The following is a 25629-nucleotide window of genomic DNA, read 5'->3' as shown; positions in this document are numbered from 1 at the left end:
CTGACACAATATCTGAACAATGTGGATGCTGTTCATGTGAAACCAGGAAATGGGATACAAATTGATTATGCTGTTGTTTTGCTCAACTGGTAAATAGAATACAAACAGTGTGTATCTTACTTTCGATTATTTTAAACACTAAACCGTTGGAATAAATACGCCCTAAACATTTAGTTTTTAATCTCATTGTCAAGAGCTGACTAATCAAAAAATCAAGTCTACACCTCTGAGGCTGAGAGAATCTGCACTGTTACATGTATCATCAGTGTTATCCTGAGTCATCGTGTCTTGCTTTTGTATGGTTATTAGCATCAAGGCTTGTGCTTTCAGGATCAGCATATGCCTTGATCAGCCTGATGATTCCTGCTGTGATTAGAAAAGAGTGAATATGAATATGTGAATTCTGAGATTCCTCATTACCCAGCAAACCCAGAGAATGTGTTTACAAAGTCCAGTGATGTGTAAGGTTCAGCTGTAACATTACACAGATAATATTCTTGCAGTATTTTTAAAAAAAAAAATCTGGTTGTATGGCTTGGCGTTTTAATAATCTTTGAACGCTTGCTGCAGCGTTGTATGAATGTGTAAATAGTGTAAATAGTAAGACACTGGAAACTAAAATGTGCCAAAATATGTGCTAGAACCATTTTAAAAACAGTCTGAAGAAACTAACTAATGTACTAGTGCACTAGTATTTACAGTATTTACAGCATATTTAAACAGTGGTTAAATAATGAAATTGCTTCGATGTTTGTCTTTCGCTGTTAAAATCTGAACATGCTACGAGTTAATAAGAAGCTATTTGATAAAATGTAGTTGAACAACCGTTCAGATATTAATCCTGGATTTGATTTGGGCTCAATCGTGATGTGCCATGTTTATTTTTTCTCTTTATAAGTATTCTCATTTTTACCAGTGCGTTGTCATTTTTTTTAATTTATGGAGTGATAAACTGTGATAAGCTTTGATTGAGATAAAGAAGGCCAGATATATTAGATTCTTACCTCCTGAACATAATAGTTCCAGCCCAATCTTTCAAACAAAAACATGTCAATAAACTGTCATTCATCACCAGAAGACATTTCAGTCAAGCTGATTGTCACATTGTGTTTCTGTTAGAGAGACAGAGAGAGTGTGTGTGTGTGTGTCTATATGTGTGTGTTGAAGATGAGGGAAATCCTGAAGAGCTTATGTTCACACACACACACACACACACACACACACACACACACACACACACACACACACACACACACACACACACACACACACACACACACACACACACACACACACAGAGAAAGGGAGAGAGTTATAAATGGCCTTTACATAGCAGTTCTTGCTTCACATTTTTTCGGGCAGTCAGAACTCAGTGAGTGTGTTGTTCTAATCAGAAGCTGAGTTGAGGGAAAGCATCATCAATTTAAAATGTGTTAATGATCACATTCACACATGGCTTCTACTCACACTGCAGTTTACACACAGCCAAAAATATGCACACACACACACACACACACACACACACACACACACACACACACACACACACACACACACACACACACACACACACACACACACACACACACACACACACACACACACATCCACAGGGTTCACACTGCCAGAGTAATGTGTGCCAACTTACACACATTCCCTCTCTCGCAGCCTCCCTCCCTCCCTCTCTCTCTCAATCCCACCTCTTTTTGGCTCAACCTCCTTCTCTCTCTTTTCCCTGGCAGATATTCCCACCTTGTCTGTTTCTCATCACATGCTTTTCTCTTTTCTCTCATATTTTTTTTTACTGTGTTCTTTAGATATACTAAAACTCATCCTTCGTCTGTAAGACCTTCTCTTTTATTCCATCTCTCTCTTTTATATTTCTCTCTTTCCCTCTCTCCCTCCTATGCCGGTTTGTGTGGTTGTAAGAGTGCAGGGTTGGAGTATTCCTCCTCCTTCTCGGTTCTAAGGACCATGTTCTATTTCCAGCTGGTGATCATGGCAGGAACAGTTCTCCTGGCATACTACTTTGAGTACACAGACACCTTCCCTGTGCATATCCAAGGTTTCTTCTGTTACGACAAGACGTTTTCCAAACCTTACCCAGGTCCGGAGGAGAAGAGCAAAGTGCCGCCTGTGCTCGTGTACTCCCTGGTTACTGCTATCCCTACCATAACGGTGAGTGCTGGGTTTCTATTTCTTTCTCTCTTTCTCTTACTGTGTGTACGTGTGTGTGTGTGAGAATGAATCTGTGCATGGGTGTACTGTAAGTTGTTGAGCATAGATCAGTGTGGGTGCGTGGGAGGGATGTTTCAGAGAGGGAGGGCAGGTTTTCACTCTGTGCTTCATTTTTCACTTACACATGCACTGGGATGATGAAAATCTACGGATCTGATGTAGAAATTTAAAGATAAATAGATATAAATGAGATGGTGGTTTTGTTGTTCTCTGGTTTTATAGTAAATTAAAGGCAACAGATTGCAGAACCACATGGATTTACCCCCCTCCCTATTCAGAGAGATTGCTGGACCTATGTGTGAAATTAAGTGCCAGAGAAAAACAGCTAAAATATGTACACTTACTGTTTGAAACAACCAAAACACCTCGCAGGCTTTGGTGCTTGCTTTGTTGTTTTTTTAATGCAATTCTTTCAAAGCATGAAACAAAGCACTGATCAGTTTTAATGAAACACCTGAAAAACGGACCAAAATGACACAATAAATCCTGTCTAGATTTAGACTCAATCAAAGTCAGCATGCAATCCCCACCTGACTCACTCTCAAGTATTCAAGCATAGCACACTCAAAACCTGACTCATACTGAATTGAAGACAGAACAGCAAAACACTTAGACTTATCTAACATCACTAAGCTCAAACACAAAACATAGCTGCAACTTGACAATCTCAGAGCACATAAATGCTTCCAACTGACAAAAATGACTATTGAAAAGCCAGGTTCTGGGCCATATGCTCCTGGATCTATTCAGTACTGATGCGCCAGCCTACTGTGGGTCAGTGAACTGCACTGATGCTCAATTTTACTACAGAACTCAGGCTCTGTGACAGCTCAACCTCAAAAGCCACCCTTCCACGATAATTAATTTCATAGCTTTTTGTCTTAAAGGCTGAGCTCTCTGGTTCTATCCTGAATAGCACGCTAAGCCCAGCACTCATACGCTAAAGCTGCACGTGTCCTCAGCGGTGTACACAAGTTTATAAGAAGCTAGCATTTATGACATTCATAATCAGTTATGAAATCCAAACACACTATCATTCCTCAATGAAACACGTGATGATATAATAATGGAAAGTAAAGGGCAGCACAGTGGCATAGTATGTAGTATTGCTACTTCACAGCTCCAAAGTCCACTGGTTTTTCTCAAGGTTTCCCAATTTCCTCCTTCCTTCCAAATACATGCTGAATAAGTGTGTAAATGTATGTGTATGTGTGTATAATGCCTTGAGATGGACTTACTGAAGATGAATGAATGAGTTATTACACTAAAATAGATCATGTGACAAAAACAAAAGATGGACCATGGCGGAATCGGCTACTTGTACACAATAGCTCCAATTTAAATGATGGATAGTTAGGCTATAAATAAAATCAGGTAATCATTCCACATTGTTTAATTACTGCTAAAAGACAATTTCTAGAATTTTGTGTGTTGCATCTGCCATGATATTCTCTGCTTTCATCCAATGTGATTTATGGCTAAATTCAGTCTGGGTAAGAGGAATCTGTTGAGCTGTATCCAGGCATGTATTAAATGTCCACAGATGGCATTTGTGAATATGTTCTTGTACTGTACCTGCATGTCTTAGGTTTATAGAAATAAAAATGTTTTTTTCTAAATTTAATGAATCATTTTTATATAAAAATACTAAACATTGACTAACAGTGAAATCAATCTGTTTCAGATGAAAATTTTAAAAATAGAACATACTATAAAACTGCAATACATCTTTTAGACACATTGTGTTGCAGCTATCTTGTGTAGTTTCATTGTTTTTCTGTAACTCTTTTTTTTGGAAAAAATCGATGCCAACACACTAATCCAAAAAAACATAAAACAGGAATAATTATATGATATATCACTGAAGATGAGGATTGATTAATTCCCTTATTCTTAAAACAATCATTAAAACACTTATTAACTGAATTTGCATAATATTAAACTTTTTGTACTTTATTTCTTATGTTCTGTAAAGTGGCTTTGATACAATGTCCATTGTTAAAAGCGCTATACAAATAAAATTGAATTAAATTGAATAACAATTCTAGTTATTTCACTCTTATTTTGCACTGTTATAATTTGTAAATTGGATTAGCTGGATTTTGTTCATTCTTATTCACAGATTCCATATACAAAACTTTGTGATTAATGTCTTAAATGCCATTATACCTTTTTAAATTCCAGTTTAATTCCCAAGTCAGTATCTGTAAATAAAATCTACTTTAACTCATAAATGTTCAGATTTGCCTAAAATGTCCATTTTTTAAATGAGCCTAAATACAACATTGCATCTATGTCAGTATGTATAATATTCTGTATATTGTCATGTTTTTTTTGGAATGTTAGTGGTCTTAATGACAGACTTTACATTTGATCTCTGTGTACTGTAGACTTACACTCTCTTTAATTGATGGTCATAGCTTCATTTCAGGTCTACAGCATAGAGAGAATGAATAACAAAATATGACTGTCTAATAACCTACCCCTGATTTGTCTATGTGTGTTATTTATATATTTTTCTGTCCTGTGCCTGTACACAGAGTGTGTAGTGTTTAATGTTTGACTGGGTGTTAAACTGTCCATCAGGACACATTCACACCCTAATATAAACAGGAGATGTAGACTCTGGTTAATGTGATCTTAATATATTTGACTTTCATTTGAATTCCATGTATATACATCAGATGCTTCCTAAATGAATTCTAGTGACATTAATCCTAGGCTCTGTAGAAAATCTGTTTGTCTTCTAACAGAGAAACTGGGTTTGGGCTAAAATATAATGATATATAGCAGAAATCATGATGCATTCAGTCTTCAGCAGACAAGTAGCTGCGAAACATGAAGCACGAAACATTTATCAGGTGCAATTTTATACGTACAGTACTCACTCGCACTTTTCATTAATAGTCAGATTGCATGACCGCAACGCACCGTTTTAACTACTTTTGCCAACTGTCTCTGTGGTGTTAATAGCTTTTTGCTTTTCCCAAGAGTGATTGATGTCAAAGCGTTCTCTACAGTATGTGTGCAAGCTCATGGTGATGTAGACAAAGTTTGGATGAAAAGATTTCTTTTTGAAAACCTAAAGGATAGTCTGAGTTTCCAAACCATTTTATTTCACACATGCAGTGCAAATAAGTACAAGAATTATAATACATAGTAAAAGAATAATGTACATCAAGTTAGTGACACAGAGATAATGTCACTTACATTCATTTAATTCCTAATTTAATGCCCCGCTCGCTCTGCTTTCACAACTACAGAACACAATATCCCCTGAGTGATGTGTGTACATGCACTTGACTGACTCACGCTAGCTGTTGTGCTGTGATGACAGCAAAACAGATTTATTCTTGACACACATCTGACAGAGAGGAATTGGATTTGGGAAGAAAAGATATAGTAAATGGAGGCATGTACAATTAGCCTGAAAATTACTCCTTCTCTCATCAACTTTCATAATACAGCTCTGTGAATGTGCCAATATGAGGGTTAACAGGCAGAATGGAGGGGAGGACAATGAAAGCATGAGGAATTGCATGCGAAAAAAATATGTAGGATAGAGAGAGAGAGAGAGAGAGAGAGAGAGAGAGAGAGAGGGAATGTGTAGGAGGAAGATAAGGGAGAGATGTTACCCATCTTTCTATTGTGGGATTTATAAGAAAGAATACAGGACAATGGAAAATGGGTGAATAGATAGGTAGATAGATAGATAGATAGATAGATAGATAGATAGATAGATAGATAGATAGATAGATAGATAGATAGATAGATAGATAGATAGATAGATAGATAGATAGATAGATAGATAGCAGCAGCATCACCAACTATGAGGGTCACTGGAACGATCAGGAACACCTTTACTTACACAACATATAGCTTGTAGATGCATTCCAAAAAATTCCACAAAAACTAGGTCCAAAATAAATAATGGTCAGGCTGAGATAGAGAAAATGTTCCAATTAATTTTGTTATTGAACTCCGTTAGATGCAATAACATTACTACATGTAGTTATTATACTTGTGGGACGCGAATTAATTTTCTCCGTTTGCATTCCTTTTTACAGGGACCTCTTTTGTTTATCATTAAAAATGACTTTCAAAGGAAAAGAACTTTCAGGAACAGGTATATCCAATTTTTGAGACAGAAGCAGGGGGCTTGAGCTCATATCCTGATTGCAGGCAGCTGTAAAGGATCTTTCTTTAGAGCTCTGCAGTGGAGACATGGCCTTGATCATCCATTAGCTGTCTTAAAATGATGGATCTGATCATCTTTCACATTATTCATACTTACAGTATGATGACATTAACACACATTTACATGTACAGCTTTCCTGACACTTCCATTAATGCACATACATTACAGGAAGTCTTTTGCTGTGACATGTGCAAACACACACACACATACACACACACATACATTAATGCGTATGTCAAAACCATTCACAGACCTGTACGTATTACACATCCAGGGCTGGAATATTGTGAAGGGTTTATTAGGCTTGTAAAATGTGGAATGCTTTGATTACGCTGTAATCATTTGAGGAACTAAAAGAATGATGAGACGCACTACAGGAAATCTAACAACGGTCAGTGGCATCAGGGTGGCTCTTTGATTAAGGCATTTGGACACTGATTGGAAGGTCATGAGTTCAACAATTTGCCCCTGTTAAACTCTTGAGTGAGATTGATTGTTAAAATGAAATTATTGATTGAGAAACTGTTGCAACCAAATCGTTTGGAGATCTAGAACTAATATATAATATCTCTATTTTATGTCCCTTTGGAATGAATGTAAAATCTATATAAAAAAGTACATGAAATAAATGAATCTCCATTTTAAGTCCTTTGGATTGAATGTAAATGTAATTTATTTTTCATTCAAATCTGTGGGGTGAACTATGATAAGAAATGTGCTTGTTTACATTAAAATGCAACATTCCTTAATCAGATCATGTTTTAAATCATATTTAAAAGACAGAAAGTAAATATGCAATATTTTGTGAATTTAATAATACAGATTGTGGAAGCAATTTTATCCGATTAGTAAAATGCATCAGATTTTCCTCAAGCCGAATCTCTTCTATTAAAGCACGTGTTAAGATGACATGCTGATTGATTTGATCTAAAATGGTTAATAAGGTTTTGTGGTTTTGTAGGCTTGTGGCTCAATAATATTCATCCTGATATAATAAGAGTTTATATGCTGGTTATTTTTCATGGTTTGATGCACTGATTGCATTTCTCATCGAGCTGAGAGGGTGGACACTGAAAATTGCAAATATTGATTTATTTTCATGACTCCATTCTTCTGAAATACTAAAAAATAAAACAGTGGCAAAGTATCTTATATTTCTTTTGTTTGACTGGTTGGAGTTCATACTGTATGTACAAGCTGCTTTGGAATATAGACAAAGACATTAAAACTTTACAGGTAACTGAAACAGAATTATGCAGCACATGATAGAACCCTTATATATATAATATAATATGTTTTGCCGCATAATTTCTCATTCAGCTTTGATTGAACAGCCAATGTCTGACAGCTGATTCAGGGGAAGCTGCCACGCACTGACATACCCTTACAGGTTGTGCTAGAGTATAAAATAAATTGTGTACCCAACATTTGTTTTATGTGTCACATGAACATTAACTATAAAAATGTGCAGAATCTAGATTTTATTATAGTTTGGAATTATACTCAATCTTCATTGCCTAAACATTTGGCTTACTAATAATATTCACAGACATGTTTTAGTAATATGAAATACGTATATGCTCCAAGAGTGGCCCTTACTATAGAATATGTTAGCCTGGGGCTCTTAATTAAGCACATTATATGATTTTTTTTTTCTAATTTTCTGTATTTTTTGTATTAAAACAACCAAGACATAGCATCTAATTAATCAGTTCAGTGTTGTGTGATGGGAAACAGACAAGTTTCCGAGTATTTCTGAGTCTGTATGCAAAACTTTGAATTTGTACAGGTATTTTTAGGATATTTATATTTGCCAGTTGAAGAGATGTTGAAGAGAGTTGTAGAGCGAGATCGAGAGAGAGAGAGAGAGAGAGAGAGAGAGAGAGAGAGAGAGAGAGAGAGAGAGAGAGAGAGAGAGAGAGAGAGAGAGAGATTATCAGGAAGGAAAACTGAGACATGTTGACAAATAGACACACAAGTACTGAGTATGAGAGGTCCTTAAATGTACAGCCTCTGTACACTTACTCTCATGATTGCTTAGTCTCTGACTAACTGCATCTGATTGATGAAGTGGTAGAGCATGAGTAAGATGACAGGCCATGCTCTATCTCTGAATAACCCTTTCTCTGACCTTCTCAACCTGTCTGTTTCATTACCTTTGTTCCATGTGACAGTAATTCCATTGCCTGTCAGTCCATGTCATTGGTAATCCTCTATTCTTGTGTGTGTGTGTGTGTGTGTGTGTGTGTGTGTGTGTGTGTGTGTGTGTGTGTGTGTGTGTGTGTGTGTGTGTGTGTGTGTGTGTGTGTGTGTGTGTGTGTGTGTGTGTGTGTCTTAACACAGTTCCCCGTCTCTCTCTCTCTTGCTGTCTCATCTCTGACACCAGAATACTTTTCTCATTGCTGCAGCATTTGTAGTCAGTGTAGTTCATGTAGATGATTATAAGTGACAGAAATTCGTATACCATCAGCTGCCAAATTATAAATAGTCTAATTAATGTGGCCAAGTATAATTATTAAATAACAAGAACCCACAAACGTATAAACTCAAACTAATTCTGAACACCTTTAAGTGATATCACATCAAGCAGGTGATGGTAACACTTTCTATCCATGTTATAATGCATTCATAAGGCAATATCAAGGCTGTGATGTTCAGGTGTTCACATACTTTTGGCTGCATTGTGTAACTTTACATATCATATAGCAAGTGTGATAAATACCTCTTTATAGAAAGTGTGACTGGGTGAATTTGTGATTTTTTTCAAACTGGAAAATAGGTTTATAGCTTTGTCTTTTTTCATAACTGAATTATTATTATTTTAATGATTTTATGATTTACATATGACTATATAACCTTTATACCCCTTTGTAGTAATGAATTTCAGCCTACATGCACATTATGGTGAACAAAACACATCACATTTATGTCTAGAAATAAATTGTAACTGGCTTAAAGAAAACCTGCTAACTGTCCTTTACACTACAGGTTGTGTGAGACAAATTATAGTAACACAGTGAGATGTTCCAGCCATCTACATGGTGTGAACCATGTAGTATGACAACACATCATCTAGCCAAGCTATAGTGACCAGACAGACACATTCTCTACATTATGTCACCTAAATTTAGTCTCATTAATGAGCTGCCATAATGAGGAACTGACAGGATGTTATTAGCACGTAAGCAGCGTGGACTTTTATGGACGACTTTCAAAAATCGCTTTCTGGATAAAATTGATAAAGCCTGTTCATCATGTTCTGTGTTTTGTGTGTGTGTGTGTATGTGTGTGTGTGTGTGTGTGTGTGTGTGTGTGTGTGTGTGTGTGTGTGTGTGTGTGTGTGTGTGTGTGTGTGTGTGTGTGTGTGTGTGTGTGTGTGTGTGTGTATGTGTGTGTGTGTGTGTGTGTGTGTGTGATTCACAGCTACACCATTTACAATTGCCAGAATAACGGATTTAATCGATGTTTTATCATATATCTGATCACGCTGTGGTTGTTTGTTTCTTGGTTTGTTTCTTTTTTTTAAATTTATTTGAAGATTCTGGCTGGGGAGTTGATGGCATTCTTCATGAAGTCAGAAGGAACACAAGAGAAGACTATTGTTACAGCAGACTGCTGCTACTTCAGTCCATTGCTGAGACGCATCATACGTTTTCTAGGTAATGGACCATAATGAAAAGCGGGCAGTAATCTCCGCTCAGGAATAAGGAATGTTTTTTAGCAAAGGTTTATGTATCTTTTAGCTTTTCTGTTCATTATGGCAACTTTGATTCATTTTGGGGGGAATTATAATTACATGTGAAGTCAATTCAAGTCAAGTCAAGTCACCTTTATTGTCACATCACCACAGCACATGTGTCATGGTGAGTGAAATTCTTGGGAGCAAGCTCCAGAAATTGCAGAACCATTTACATACAGTAGTTAAGAAACAGAAATTAGAACAATTTACAAACAGGTTTAAAAAATGTGCAAAATGCTCATTACCAGGTGAAATGTGCAAATGCGGAAAATGTGGAAAAGATGCAATGTGCTCATACATAGTCAGTACACACAGTGTACTACTAGACATATTTACAATGCACTACACATTGTATACAGTACGAATTATATATATATAAGTATGTACTGTAGTGTGCACAATGCTTTTCCATCACATAAAAATAATGAAGCAGGTAGATCCATCAGGCACTGATGTCAAGGAGGTCTGGGGTTCAGGTACAGTAATGTTACAGTTCACTATGAAGGTGTTCAGTGGAGTTAAGGCTTTACTAAGATGACTCTACTTGAAACTCTGCAAACACAGGAGCTTTGTCATGTTAGAACAAGTTTGGGCCACTTAGATCCAGTGAAGGTAAATTATGATGCTATAATATATAAAAACTTGCTATACAATTTTTTGCTTCTAAGTTTGGGGAAGACTCACAAATAGGTGTGATCTTAAGGTGTCCACTAACATTTGGCCATATAGTGTAGGTGTCAGTAATTATTGATCAAAGAATACGTCTGACAGCAACTAACAGCAAAAAACAACTCTAGTCATCTTTGAATACATTTAATGGACTCAATCTATCTTGGTTTTCAAATAAACACCTTTATCGCACAATAATGTGTATCCTCTCTCTTAGGTGTCTACTCCTTTGGCCTCTTCACCACCACTATCTTTGCCAACGCTGGACAGGTGGTCACAGGAAACCAGACACCTCACTTCTTGTCAGCATGTAAGCCTAACTACACAGCTCTTGGCTGCCACTCCAATCTCCAGTACATCACAGAGCGTCGAGCTTGCACAGGGAACCCACTCATAGTGGCATCTGCCCGTAAATCCTTCCCTTCAAAGGATGCAGCTCTGAGCGTCTACTCTGCTGTCTACACTGTGGTAAGTGCTGTGTGTGTGATTCATTATTAGTGTTACCTACAGAGTTAATGAGTAGCAAATTAAAAACAAGTGAAATAAATATAGTAGGAGGTATTTTCATGGCAGCAAAAGGAATTTTTGATTACAAAATTAGTAGGTTAATGCCGAGTCTTTATAATATGTTAATGAAATGGAGAATCGTTCTTATCCCAGGCATTTTTTTGTTCCCTTGGGCTTTTATTCTACCTTAATTATGAGTTGTTGTTTTTTTTATGTATAACAGTCTTGGATGCCAGTGGGCACAAAACCTTGAATCACATGTCCAAATCTGTGTGCCTGTTGTCTTAGATGTATGTGACGCTGGTGTTCAGGACAAAGGGAACACGTCTGACAAAGCCGACAGTCAGTCTGACCCTGCTGTGCCTGGCCATGCTGGTAGGAGTAGTGAGGGTGGCTGAGTACCGCAATCACTGGGCAGACGTCCTTGCTGGGTTCTTTACTGGAGGAGCCATCGCTGTGTTTTTGGTGAGAGCAGGTGTAAGCTTGACAGTATGTTGAGAAAGGAAAGGAGGAGTGGAATTAATCTGCACTTAACTGTAGGTCTCTCATTAGTTTTTTTATGTCTTATTTTGCCCAACTACCCATGTTTCTCTCCTCTTACTCAAACACCCCTTTTAATCCTCAGGTGACCTGCGTGATCAACAACTTTCAGCAAGCGAAGCCCTCTCCTCCGCCTATGCGAACCCAACGTCCAGAATCCATGCTGGGCATGCCCATGGTGGCTCTGCCTTGTGTGGAGAGTCCACTTGAAAAGTTAAGTGGCACTCAGGTAAGGGGTGGGGGCAGGTGAGAGGCAGGGCTGCACACATAGGTGGCACACACCTGTCCCCTCTATTCTTGACCCAGTGGACCTCCAAAGTGACCCGCTAACCCTTCCTGCGCACCAGTGCCCCCAGAACCCCAACACCAACCTATTGTTCACCCTGGACTACCCCTTGTTGTTCTCTCGCAGAGGGAGAATATTCTAAGCCTTAAGTGACTTTGCCCTTGAGTGAGTAATACACTGAATAGTTTGAGGCCAAGGTGGGCCACCACTGAGCTCTAATCATGACTACCATTGCATACATCCTTCATTCTGCCCTCTGAGGCTCTGAGGCTATACATGAAACCCCCATATCTTAGTGACCTGAAAAATGAGTGGACTTTGAAAATGGAGTTTTGATTCATTTTGTCAAAAAAAAAAATCAGTCTGTCAGTCATGGCTGCCTAATTTAGACAGAGTCAGGCCGTAGTGGGTGCCTGGAGGCCAATTGCTTTAAATCAAAAAGATATAAGAAGATTAGTGTCTCCTACAGTTTGTCACCGCCATAATATCTTCTGCTCATATGTTCATGGCCTGTTCTTCACCATTATCTTTCCATATATTCATCACTGTCCCTCTACACCACACCTTTTCCATTGACCTGTTCATATTGCCACACCATATTACAACACCATCACACTCTTTCCTCACAGATCTTGTTTCTGTCTGCCCACAAACTCTATTATTTGTCATGCTTTGCTCGATCTGTCTGTCTTTCTCTCTTCCCACCTTGTCCTTTCTCTCACACTCTCTCTTTCCATCCTTACAGACTCCAAGGGGATCTCCATTCACTGAGATCACATGACCATCAGCCTTATCGGTTCCCCGCCACCCCCGATGTCCTCATACCGTCTCGCTCCATTTCCAGCGAAGTCTAGACCAGCCATCTGACCAATGCACCGCTGCCCACACAACTGGACGTTACACCACCCTCTACCGCTCCTACTCGACGCAGGTCTAGACATTGTCCTCCTTGCTTCACTCTTCATCTCCATGCCCCCTTCATGCTGCCCTCAGGTCTCCGGCACACTTCTCAAACAAACGAGAGGATACTTTTTTGCTTCTGAAATCTCATTTATCAAGACTTGTCCAGGAGTCTAAAATGTTTAAGCATATTTTCCAGACATACAGGCTTGACATTGGCAAGATCTTTGAGTTTGCTTGAGTAGTGCGTAGTAGCCTTTGGACCACCCAATGATAATTGGCCCTAAATCCATCCAACCTTTTCCCAGGGGAACCGATATGGAGTCCATGTACTGGACTTCTGAGAACAAAACAAAAAAAGACTAGTCCTGTGTCTGATAGGCCTCTTTTTTGTTTCATTATAGTGCGTTTTTAATGAAGAGGCATGTTTAAATAGTGTTTTCTGTATTGCATTCAATGTAAATAATGTATTTAAGGTTGGAATTTAACAACCGTGCCAGCAAATCCTACTGAAATCTAAAAAAGGTTACCCAGACTTTCTAATTCATCAGCGTGTATGTTGTGAAAAACGGAAGTTTATTCTGGTGGACAGAACATTTTTTATTAACCTATTTCAGTATGATTTGGTTCAATTTTTGCAACAATTTTCAAATCAGTGCCCATGTCCTTTCTATCATAAATAATAGGCAGCTTAAAACAGTCAATTCAACACATTCATAATTGACAAACCTCAGCATTTGGACAGCCATCTCCTCCCGTCACAGTAAATATTCATTGCTTGGTTCTTTTTCGAGGATTTTCCCACCAGCCCCTAGAGTGTGGCAGATTTAGCTTGTTAACAGCGATGACACCATTCTGACGCAATGGCATTTTCATCACCCTTGTTCCCGGGAAGAGCTTGTCTCAGACACAACAGCGCTCTGTCAGATTCAACACCCACCACAGTTTTGAGAGTTCAAAGCCAACACATGTCTGTTTCTCAGAAAAGCCCAAACCCAGGACCAACATGGCATTTGTGTCAGTTCAATGTGCTGTGGTTAAAATGCATTGAGCTGTCACTCTCACACAATTTTATTATTATTTCTTTTGTACATTTAATTACAGTTTTCTCTCACTAGCTTGTTTACTCTTGGATGCCCTGATCTAATACAGGTTGATGTAGAATTGACATCAGCTGGTTAGCACAATTTCCCAGCATTCCTTCATGACAGCTTCGATTAATTATTGAGTTGGATTCATTAGTTTTTTTTTGTAAATTACGTGTTATGAACAGCACTAGTTTTCACTTAGAGTGACAGTTTTGCTGCTTTTAATTTGCACAATGCTTTATGCACCTGTATTACTGTATTTTCCTGAAATACCTTCGTATCCGCTCTCTTTTTGACTATGTACATTTTCTTCACTGTGCTGTGTAAGGTAATATATATTCTGGCCCAACACTACCACCATGCTTACAAACACAACCGCACACACTTTGCACTCTTTGTCAAACCTTTATTCTAATACTTTATCCAATTGTCATCCTTTCTTACATATAATGATTGTACAGTTTTGTAAATATCTTTTTGTTAAGAAAAAAACAAGAGAAAGCAGAAATTTGTGTGTTTACACTGGCACCTATGTGCACCCATAGTTACTGTAGTATTCTAGTTAGCGTTTTAACCATGGAACTAATCATCATCTGTATTTTGGGAAATAAAAAAGGAATGGATCGGTTTATAGAGTGTTGAGTGGACAGTGAAGCCATTTTCAACGCAGATGTGTATGGTAGCACCTGACCAATAACCTGTGAAGTACAATTAACCTCAAATTTTATTATGGGAGAAACGGGTAAGATGAGCCATTTTTACTTGTTTATTTGTCAATCTAATCGATGCATAAAGCTTAATGCAAGTATTACTAACTTCAGCTGTGAGCAATTTGTATTTAACTAAAATACATTTTATGGATACACAGTTCACTTTTTTATGGTTTACCCCAAGTGAGAGGTCACGCGAGTCAATGAGTGGTTAAGGTGTTAAATTGCTGTACTTACAGTAACATGGACTCGTATCTTTACTGACATTGGTGCTTTTCTGCTCTTGGTGCTTTTAGCTCCACCTTGTGTAAAGTGTCCAGTCTACAATTTTCTATACAAATCCAGGATGCACAAAGCATTTTTTATAGAAAATTACTCATATGTTAAAAGGACATAACTTGCATTGAATCCATAATTGTATAATAAAACACTGATTTCTATCTTAACATCCAGACAGAGTGAACAAAGAAATGTAACCTAAAAACGTTTTCATAGTGTGACATTACTACTACTACTACTACTACTACTACTACTACTACTACTACTACTACTACTGCATAACTTATGAGCTAAAGTGCATGTTAATTTGTACAATACACATAAAGTATTGTGTAGAGTGTCAGTCAATCATTTTGCCCTGAGCCTGAAGGATCATCTTATTACCAACATTCTGTTAAACTGAATTGACTCTTTTTTTTTTTACCTTGCCAGTGTCTTTCTGTCACGTCACATTTGAAACAGAAGCAACAATTATTTATTTGAAAATAACACATTTCTTTTCAAATTTTCTTAAATTTCAGAGCAAGACAAAATCACATTTTGAACATAAATCGCTTGCTACTTTCTCCATGTATTCTTTTCTACTTTGAGTGGCTCATCTTACCCATTGGCTCAACTGCCTTGCTAAGGTTTATTGGATAAACATACCTGACATCTAACATTTAATCACTATACAAAAATACCATTTAAAAAACTGTCATTATGATATGAACATCAAAGCTGATGATGTTTGTGATTTGTCAACCTGAATTTGAAATGCAGTCAAGAAGACATGATATTGGAAGTGATTTTGTGCCACAATTTTGTACTGGTTTTGAGAATCTGCTGTGATGGGACCTTCTGTGAATAATGTGGATCAAGTGAGGTTTTAAGCTTAGCTGAGGTGTTCTGGTTTCAAGGTTTCATATTCACACTCTTCACCATTTTATATATGTCTGTCTGAAGAGAACAATAAATGGATCTTTCAATACACTGCCTTGGATATTTCTCTCATTTCTCGCTTCCTCACACAACAAAGAGATCTCACTCAAACGAATTGATTAATGTGTTCTTGAAGTATTGCAATAGGTTCAATTAATTTGTTCATGAATTATTAATAACCAGTAATAATGAATTTCTTCATTTCTAGTTTTCATAGAAAGCAGGAACTCACTGAGTGTCTTTTCCTGATTCAATAATTGCCTATATATAAAGATTGAGATTGTGTATTCTTTATATTTGAAATACAGCTCCACCACGTGGAAATCAACAAACTAGCATGATTATACCATATGTAGTAAACAATGAAAAATTTCTGGCCTTATATTGGGCAAGAAATGATATAAACACATCCTATAGGTAATATTTTAAGATTTATTGTACTGAAATATGTATACAGTCAAGTACATACATATTTAAATATTGACAAATTTATTATTTTAACTGTCTACCACTTTTGCTATTTGTACACTGGAGTTTCACTGAGATAATTTGCAATTATTTATAATATGAGTTTAAATGGCAGACTAAATTGACTTAATTTGACCATATTTAACCTCCATTTTTCAAACAAATTATATGTGGTCCTTTTTTTTAAAGAGACCAAAAGTAATTGGTTAAACAAACCATGATAAATTCAACATTATTTTTAATACTTGGTTGCAAAGCCTTTGTAGGCAATATTCTCTGTTCCTGCCTGAAATCTGGACCCCAGAGGCATCACTAGATGTTGGGTTTATTCCCTTGTGATGACCTGCCATGCCTGTACAGTACAGCAGCTGAGTTCACTTCCTTCTTGTTCTTTGGGCATTTTGAAATGCATGCTGAATTGAATTCAGGTCCAGTAATTCACTTTGTGCCATCCACACTTTGTTTTTAAAAAGTCTGAGGTTGCATTTTTTTTTTCTTTTTCTTTTATTTCACACTCTTTCTTGCAAAAACATTCTAGATCCATCAAACAGTAGGAGCAGCTCCAGTGCACAGTACATTAGGTACAGTACATTAGGTACTGCTGTACATTAGGTACCATTGTGATGCTAACTATTTTGCTAAGCAATTATAATTAATGTTCACAATTTATAGTTTATATTATCTTATCTGCTAGAGCTGAATTCAACGGGATGAGATGGCATGGATTTTTTTTATTATTATTTCTTCTTATTACAAAAATGAAAATAAAAAAATTGTTGAATATGTTTAAAATTTTCTAGCTCTATTTAAAGCACTTAAATACTAAATCATCCTAGTTTACTATCTTATGGTGTTAAGGTGTATAACTTATCTAACTGATAAAAGGGCACACAGATTTGATCTCACTGTTTTGTCAGCTACATTTTAGACGATTGCTGTCACTCTTGTAGATTTGTGTTTGTTCACATTATTCACAGATCTTTTTCTGTCGTTACATCGGCAAACGAGACTCACTGAGAAAAGGATATGTTTCTATCTGTGGTATTTGCTAAAGACACAACTGCCGCAGCTGTAGTAAATGATATTAAACAGGAGCCCCTGACTTTCTGAATTCGATTGACAGGTTTGATGTCTGCCACACACTGACATGATGAAGTGGCTAGCATTCTAAATGAATCTAGCATCATGCACACTAATGTGGTGTGGTCTGGAGTGTTACAGAGGTTAAGTTAACTGTGAGACCAGGCACCACACTGCGTGCAAGAATTATGGACACTTGCAATAGAAAAGCACTAGAAAACATTCAGGACTAACTTCTGTGTGCACTGGAACAATGAGAACCAAGCTGGAGCAAACTCAGGCTGTCATACGGATATAGTTTGGAGATGTATCTTCATATTCAACATTTGCATTTAAAATTTCGATTTATTTGTAACATTTTAATACATGTAACATTTGTAATTAATGTTAAGCCTTATATTTGTCAGAGTATTTAGCATTTTAAATTTGAATAACTAGTAGTTAGTAGTCATTTATGCTTTTGTTTCTTCAGTTGGATGTCTGGCTCATATGGTTGCCAGGTCTGTTCTATCAAATCTGTCTAAATACTCCAGCCTAAAAATTCACTATGGTGTATTTATATTTCACAACTTTTAAATTCCAACTCCACTGCAATGCATTAGAATATTTATGGCAATATTTATATATGTTAAGAAAGCAGTAACACTGTTGCTGTGAGTTAAAAAGTCACACAGAGTTAGAAACCTGATCTGAATTTTATTTTTTATTTTTTTGGTAATGGTTTTAGTTAATAGTGTTAATAGTCTTTAATCCTGTAACTATACATTAGTTTATGTTCTGTACACAGCAGTGACATGACTGCTCGATGGGTGCCACCATCTCTCAGGGTAAGAGGTAGATATACATGAAGACTCTTTACTGTTCTGGCACCGCGGTGGTGGAACAGCTTAATCAATGGCTATCTTCAAACGACGGGTGAAGACCTACCTCTGAATGAAACACTTAAACTAGATCTTATTTTTTTTCTGGTTGATGGTATCCTAAGTCTGTTCCTAGTGAACCAGTGTTAATGTATACATAGATAGAGACTTAAAAGCACTTTTGAACTTTGCTCTGGATAAGGATGTCTCCCAAATGCCATAAATGTAAATGCAAATGTAAATGACACTGAGATAATTGTTAAACCTTATTTGACTGAAACCTGTTCCAGTAACACAATTCCAGAAACGTGTCCATTGCAGTAACTAAATATTTCCAGGAGGGGTTTGAGTGACACACAAAGCATCATGCTGTTTGAAAGGCTGCCACTGGAGGGAGCTAGTCCTTAAGTCCATTACTGGTCCTATACAGTAGTCGTAGGTCTTGCTGGTTTAATAATCAAAATGAATGTTTATTACTATGAAGTTTCTTAAGTAGAGGGTTAGTAACTTATATTAGTTTCTCATCTCGTTTAAGATACTCATACAATGGTTTGACCAATTAACTTTATATGATTTAGATATAATCTATATATTGACAAAAGGCAGGATGTTTTGTTCAATTACTGTATAGAATCTGGTGAAAATAATTACTCTGGACTTTAGTTAATTAAATAAAGTGTATTACTGCAATATTTTGTTGTCAGAGCTAGGTCATTTAAATTCCAAGCTATGTGCTACGAGTGGAGCTGTTTTTAATAGTTAATGACTTATTGTCTTTGGTCCATACACATAAACGGCTAAACATCATGGCACCACTGGGACACACATGCACACACTCATTAGTCTTCAACAGTCTTTGACAGGACAGGAAGGAAATTTTCATCCATTTGATGTAATCACTTTGTAGTCAATGAACTCACCTTTAAGTTTTTGTAGCGCTTGTTATTTATAATAAAATACATGCTTCTTTTGGATAAGTGAGAAAAAAAAGAAAGTGATAAATGTCTAGAGAGCTATGAATATGGATATGGATACGGATATAAATATGGATATTGATATGTTTTCCTAAATTAAATTGATTCCTTTTTATATGTACTATGATTAAATGTGTCTCAAGCACTCACACCAGTCGAGTGATTACTCTTCAGGACTTCCTTTATCTCCTGTGATTACAACAAATTTGCAATATTCATACAGACCAGGTGTTTAATTTTACGGCATGTCATTCTCTCTTTTATATCACAATCAATGTTGATCCACAGTACTTCACTAGTGATTTATACAAATATCATCTGCAGCCTTTAGTACTGGGTAAATACATTTTCCACCTCCAGGGTAGAACTTAAGTGTGACTACGCCTGCAGGATTAATCAGCTTCCATGGAAGTGAGTATGGGTGAGCCATAGGGCTCAGTGTTTGGATCAGGGCACAGCCAAAGTATTGGATGATGCAGGATGACAAGTGCTTTATTCAAACAGATGCAATGTGGATGACTCACATCCTAGTTGCTTTTCCCCTAAACATGAGTGACGTATTATCAATTAGCCATGAGCTCACCACTTTCGGTCAGGGTTGTGGCATTGGTCATAGGTCATCATGAGAGAAGATGGACAAAATATATTTAATGTCAGAAATCTCTAGTTAGTTGCTATGTTAATTATCAGGTTCTCTTCACCATCTCTCTCTCTCGCTCTCTCGCTCTCTCTCTTTCTCACTCTCTCTCTCTCTATCTCTGTCTCTCTCTCTCTCTCTCTCTTGCTCTCTCTTTGTCTCTCTCTCTCTCTCTCTCTCTCTCTCTCTCTCTCTCTCTCTCTCTCTCTCTCTCTCTCTTACTACTCAAGACCCACCTCTCACTCCAACATTATCTTTCCCGGAAATTGCATTTCCAGCGCAGGCAGGGCCCCATTATGAGAGCAGAGAGACATGCTGTAACCTTTTTAAAAAGCCATTAGAGCTGCACCTGCCCCTCCCCCATTATCCAACAACTCTATGCTCCTTCCCCCATCAGTCCTCCCTCTTTCTTTAAAGCCTCTGTAATGTTATTAGCCCTCCTCAACATTGACCATTATCCTGATCTCCAGCAGGTCCCTGGCCTCCAACTGCCCTCCATCTAATGGAGAAGAGAGGACAGAGAAAAACAAAAATTATAGACGAGAGAAGAGGAGAAGATGAGAGGATTTGTAAGAAAAGGAAGAGGAGATAAGAGGATGTAAAAGAAAAGGGAGAGGAGAGGAGAGGAGAGGAGATGACAAGAGAAGAGAGGAGAAGATGTGAAAGAAAAGGAAGAGGAAAGGAGTGGAGAGCAGATGACAGGAGCAGAGTGGAGAAGAGGAGAGAGGAAAAGATGTGAAAGTAAGGGAGAGAAGAAAAGAGATGAGAGGAGAGAAGAGGTAACTAGAGGAGAGGAGAAGAGAGGAGATGATGTAAAAGAAAAGGCAGAGGAGAGGAGATGATAGGAAAGAAGAGTATGTGAAATAAAAAAAGAGGAGTGGAGAGGACAGAAGAGAGCAGGATATGACAGAAAGGGAGGGGAGGAGGTAAAATGACAGAAGAGGACAGGACAGGACAGGAGAGGACAGTATGGGAAAGGACGGGTCATAAAAGAACAGAAAAAGCCAGGACATTAGAAAAGAGGAGAGGACAAAATAGAGGATGAAAAGAAAATAGGAGATGAAAGGAAAGAAGAGATCCATAACAACTCCCTGACAATCAAAGAGAGCAAATAGTCTTCACATATACAAAGACAGATCAAGGAAAAAAGCATCAGTATCTTGGACGAGATCAGAGCAAACAGACAGCCATCCAGTCTTGTGTGTACAGTACAGTACACACACACACACACACACACACACACACACACACACACACACACACACACACACACACACACATTTGTAGAGGGAGGGACTGAGTGAAACTGAATTGTTAGGGCCAAACTTCCAGATGGACATTCTACATCCCAGAGCTCAGACTGGTTACAAGAAGTAAGATGGGTGGAAAGGCCACAGAGAAGAAGGAAGAGGGAGAGAAGGTAACATTTATACTACATACACACTTTCATTTTACTTGCTGTCACCTTTGCTTCTGACTTTCCCTTGTGTAGAATTCTGACTGATGCAAAATATTACCTTCTCATGCAATAACTTCACTTGATTTTGCTTTAACCACCTCACCCTGTCTGTCTCTTTTCCCTTGTCCTCTCCTCTTCTGTTCTGCAAATCAATCACCTTCATCGTAATATTCATCCTCCTCCTCGTCTTCCTCCTCCTCCATCATCATCATCGTCGTCATCGTCATTATCATCATCATGGTGTTTGAATATGAGCAATCAGCCATTGTCATCCTCTTGAGTCATTCTGCTCGGACACAAAGAAACGCGGGCACACACACACACACACACACACACACACACACACACACACACACACACACACACACACACACACACACACACACACACACCACAAACACACAAACACACACAATAAAAAAGGGGGGTGTGTGTATAGAAAAGCTTGTTCATTACTTAAAATAGCTTAATGATAATCCAAAATCCACCTGTGATATACTGTACCATGAACATTCAAACTTCAGCTGTCACAGTTCAGGTTGGTTGACAAGTAGGAAATGAAGTAAGCTGGGATTACATTTTAAAATTGCTAACTTATTTATATGATTCTAAAGTCATAACTCCAATATTCAGTTAATAATAGAAATATCAATTCCTTCTCTCTCTCACTTTCTCTTTCCTCTCTTTCTATTTCTCTCTGTCTCTCGCTCTCTGTTGCAGTGCTGATGCCTGACTTGCATCATGCTCTCACTGAGCGAGATGTTTGCAGCCAGTTTGTCAGGCACTGACGTGAAATGTCACAAATGTCATGTCATGTTTATAGAGGAATTATCCCCCTTCATGCAATGAAAACTCAAAGGCTATTTTGCTGTATTGGGCAATTATGTAAAAATGTTAGAAAGGGAGATGTATGAAATAGTTGAGCCATGCTCTGATTGGAGACGTTACAGACAAAAGAGCTATGAATTGGTCCTTATGATTCAGTCTGGCAGGTTTTGACATTAGGGCTAAAAAACCGAGCACTTGGGTGTTGACAATCGCTCATCATTTGAGAGGTGCATTGCCATGATAAACCGCATTAGCAATATATGGTCAACTATTTCACAATTTGAAGTCATGACAAGATTAGGTGGAATGTTCTAGTCATACTATCAACACATCACCACTGTGAAAGAAAGTACCTTTTCCCAATTGGGACTCCCATCCATACGACAGCCATCTGTGACTGGAAAATAATGGCATTACTTTCCGGTTCTTTTCTGGTTTAAGTTTTTCTTCTCATGTGAATGAAGCTTGTTTTTGCCTTGGTTAACTTGTGTGATCTGTGTAGCCACATACACACAAATGAGCAGATACTTGTTTCATTCAATTGCATTTAAGAGCGATAGAACCTTTATCTGCTACTAAACGCAGCTAAAATCACTTTCTAATCACTTCCACATTCTCTGCAAGTATTATTAATACACATTCCCAGCTGGATGTTAGCAAACTTATGTCTCCAGTGAACACTTGTAATTACGTTATATCTAAACACTTTGTTGTGAGAGAGGAACTGGTGACTTAAATGATGTCAAGCACCCAGTGAAGCAATTTTGCATTATTTTGAGTCATATCCACTGGTGAAAAGAGAACAAAACATGCTGAGTTGAATAATAGTGTGTGCATTTTTTTTTTTTAACAATTATTTATGAAGTGCGATGTGCAAAGAAAGGTAGTGCTAGCTGGCTAGCAAAGGCTCTTCAGTTTTAGGTAGCTTGCTAGATATATTTATACAATTAAGCTATTTAGCAAAGATTCCCCTTACACATTATGTTGAGTTTTACCTATAATCTGTAAAAGAATTTTAATCTACGGTATTTAACACAGTAGACAATGGCTACCGAACATCAATACGATATCGTCAGCTTAACGCAGTTTTTTATTACTGTAAACATCCAAAGTCTTGCCAGACTAACTTGCTCAGCTAGATAATGATTTGAACTGTACACATTTCTATTTATTAGAATTTGAGTCATGAAATGTTGATATTTTCACGGAACTTGTGGAATCTGCAGATTATTATCATGCAGTTTCCTCTATAATATTAAAACTGAAGATGCCTGATAAATTGTGCCAGTAATGCTCATCTGTGTTTACTGTCTCAGACATTACTGCTGAATAAGCATTTTGGGCCTGAAGTGTAGACTTTCGACTGAAGCTGCTTTATATTGATTGGGTCTCAAAATTGAATTATTTAAAATGTACTCATATTGCCTTTTAATTAGCTTCCAGTCTCACAGGGTTAAATGAATAATTTATTTTTTACTCTGTAGCCTTGATACAAAACAAATGAAACAATTTTTTTTTGTTCAGAAAAAGTTCTATCATTTAATTATACTCATAAACTGTTGCAGTCAGGCATGTACTCAAGTACTGCAACAAGAATACATTTAGTTCTTTTAGTTTTCATCCCCTGGCTATAATAAAAGCTCACTCTCTTGCAGCCAACATATACGAAATGTTAGTATAGGTGTATATAAAATTTGTAATGTTCTGACCCTAAAGCCAGTAACTGCAACATTTACTCTAAGAACATATTCACCACAAATGATTCCCAGGTTAAAAGAAGTAAATCATCTAGTTTTTTAATACCCCATGATTTTTTAAGGTAATATCCACATCCTGCATTAGCAGCATGTGTGCATATTAGTATAATTTTGACACATTTCCCAATACTGAGAATCCTTTCAGTCCTGAGAGTCCTGATGGCTGATCAGTGTAAATGTAACAATGTTTTATCAAAACTGTTCTTTGTTGTTGTTTTTTTCTTTTAAACTTTTCTTCACTGAAGCAATACAGTGAAAAATAAATTTCCTTGACTTTTTGTGGTAGTCCCACATGACCAGATCCACAGAAATATAATAATAATAATAATAATAATAATAATAATAATAATAATAATAATAATAATAATAATAATAATAATAACGGTAGTAGTAGTAGTAGTAGTAGTAGTAGTAGTAGTAGTAGTAGTAGTAGTAGTAGTAGTAGTAGTAAATAAAATTAAAAACACTTAGTTAATTATTTTAACTATTTACTTTTAATCCTATCAAATGTATCGTAAAGTTATTCTCCTTAATAAGAAAGTGCCCGGATATGGCTTAAAGAACCCTGAAATCAACCTAATTTTAAATCTCTTTTTAAAACAGCCATCCATTAAAATAGTGACATTATTTCACTACACATTAATAAACTACACAAGTTGATTATCTCTTACTTGTATTCAGTCACAGGTAAATTACAGCTCAGGGCAAGTCTAGCATTAGAGACAGTTCTGAAAAGACACAGGGCAAAATAATCTCAGTCATTTTTTTTTTAAAAAGTCATATTGAAAATAGCCTCATTTATTCCATTGCATTCAGAAACAAGCAGATAACATGAAACAGTTGGTGGAAAATAGCATACAATAATCAGATGAAAATGATTCTGTATTCAACTCATTATCAGAAAAATCAAACACAGTTTCTGTAAATCATGTGCAATTCATCTGACATTCAACCAGTTTGCTAATAAAACAAACCCTGCTTTAAACTTACAAATTAGAAATTTGACCAAGTGAAAGCTTCACTAAACAAAGTATACCCAATTTCTTTAATTGACCCCTGCCACCATATTAGTTGAGGAATCATTTGTTATCACTGTTTTACAAGGTATTGTGCTGCAGTGACGTCTCTGCTAAAAATCTCCATGAGGGACATAACTCCCCCACAACCACCCACAGCCCCCTGGCCTTCTCTCTCTCTTCCTCCATTAGCAGGTGGCCGTGGAGTGGGGGGGCTGGGGTGGTCTAAACAGGATGGCGATTCTCTAGGCCTTCAGAATTGTTCATATTCAAACAGCTCCTTTTGTTCAGACCCACAGCACGCTCAGACACTGAACCATGCCAGGAATACAAATCAGACCACTGACAGGGCAGTTAACCTGCCGCTAAATATAGCTACAGAGAGAGAGAAAGAGAGGGAGAGGGAAACTTGTGGTGTGTATACCACAATAAGGGACAAAGAGAAGGAAGTGTTATTTGTGATGAACATGTGAAT

At 37.3% G+C, this 25629-nt stretch overlaps 1 protein-coding gene across 3 annotated transcripts in view; it reads left to right on the top strand.

The window, feature by feature from the left end:
* plppr2a (phospholipid phosphatase related 2a) overlaps positions 1 to 16126 on the top strand; it is a 33960-nt gene extending 17834 nt beyond the window's left edge. Inside the window, exons 3-8 of one of the 3 annotated variants that reach the window (XM_027141322.2) lie at positions 1990 to 2178; positions 9975 to 10095; positions 11062 to 11312; positions 11640 to 11816; positions 11977 to 12104; positions 12923 to 16126. In XM_027141322.2, coding sequence (XP_026997123.1) covers positions 1990 to 2178; positions 9975 to 10095; positions 11062 to 11312; positions 11640 to 11816; positions 11977 to 12104; positions 12923 to 13031 — 975 coding nt within the window. In that variant the 3' untranslated portion in view covers positions 13032 to 16126. Of the gene's footprint in view, positions 1 to 1723; positions 2179 to 9974; positions 10096 to 11061; positions 11313 to 11639; positions 11817 to 11976; positions 12121 to 12922 lie in introns of those variants that run through there. The other 2 variants (XM_027141320.2, XM_027141321.2) reach the window with 2 other exon arrangements.
* The last annotated feature ends 9503 nt before the right edge of the window (positions 16127 to 25629 follow it).

This window comes from Tachysurus fulvidraco, chromosome 15, assembly GCF_022655615.1.
Source record: "Tachysurus fulvidraco isolate hzauxx_2018 chromosome 15, HZAU_PFXX_2.0, whole genome shotgun sequence".
NCBI classification, from domain to species: Eukaryota; Metazoa; Chordata; class Actinopteri; order Siluriformes; family Bagridae; genus Tachysurus; species Tachysurus fulvidraco.
The sequence above is the reverse complement of the archived record's forward strand: the minus strand, read 5'-3'. Positions and strand labels throughout refer to the sequence as shown.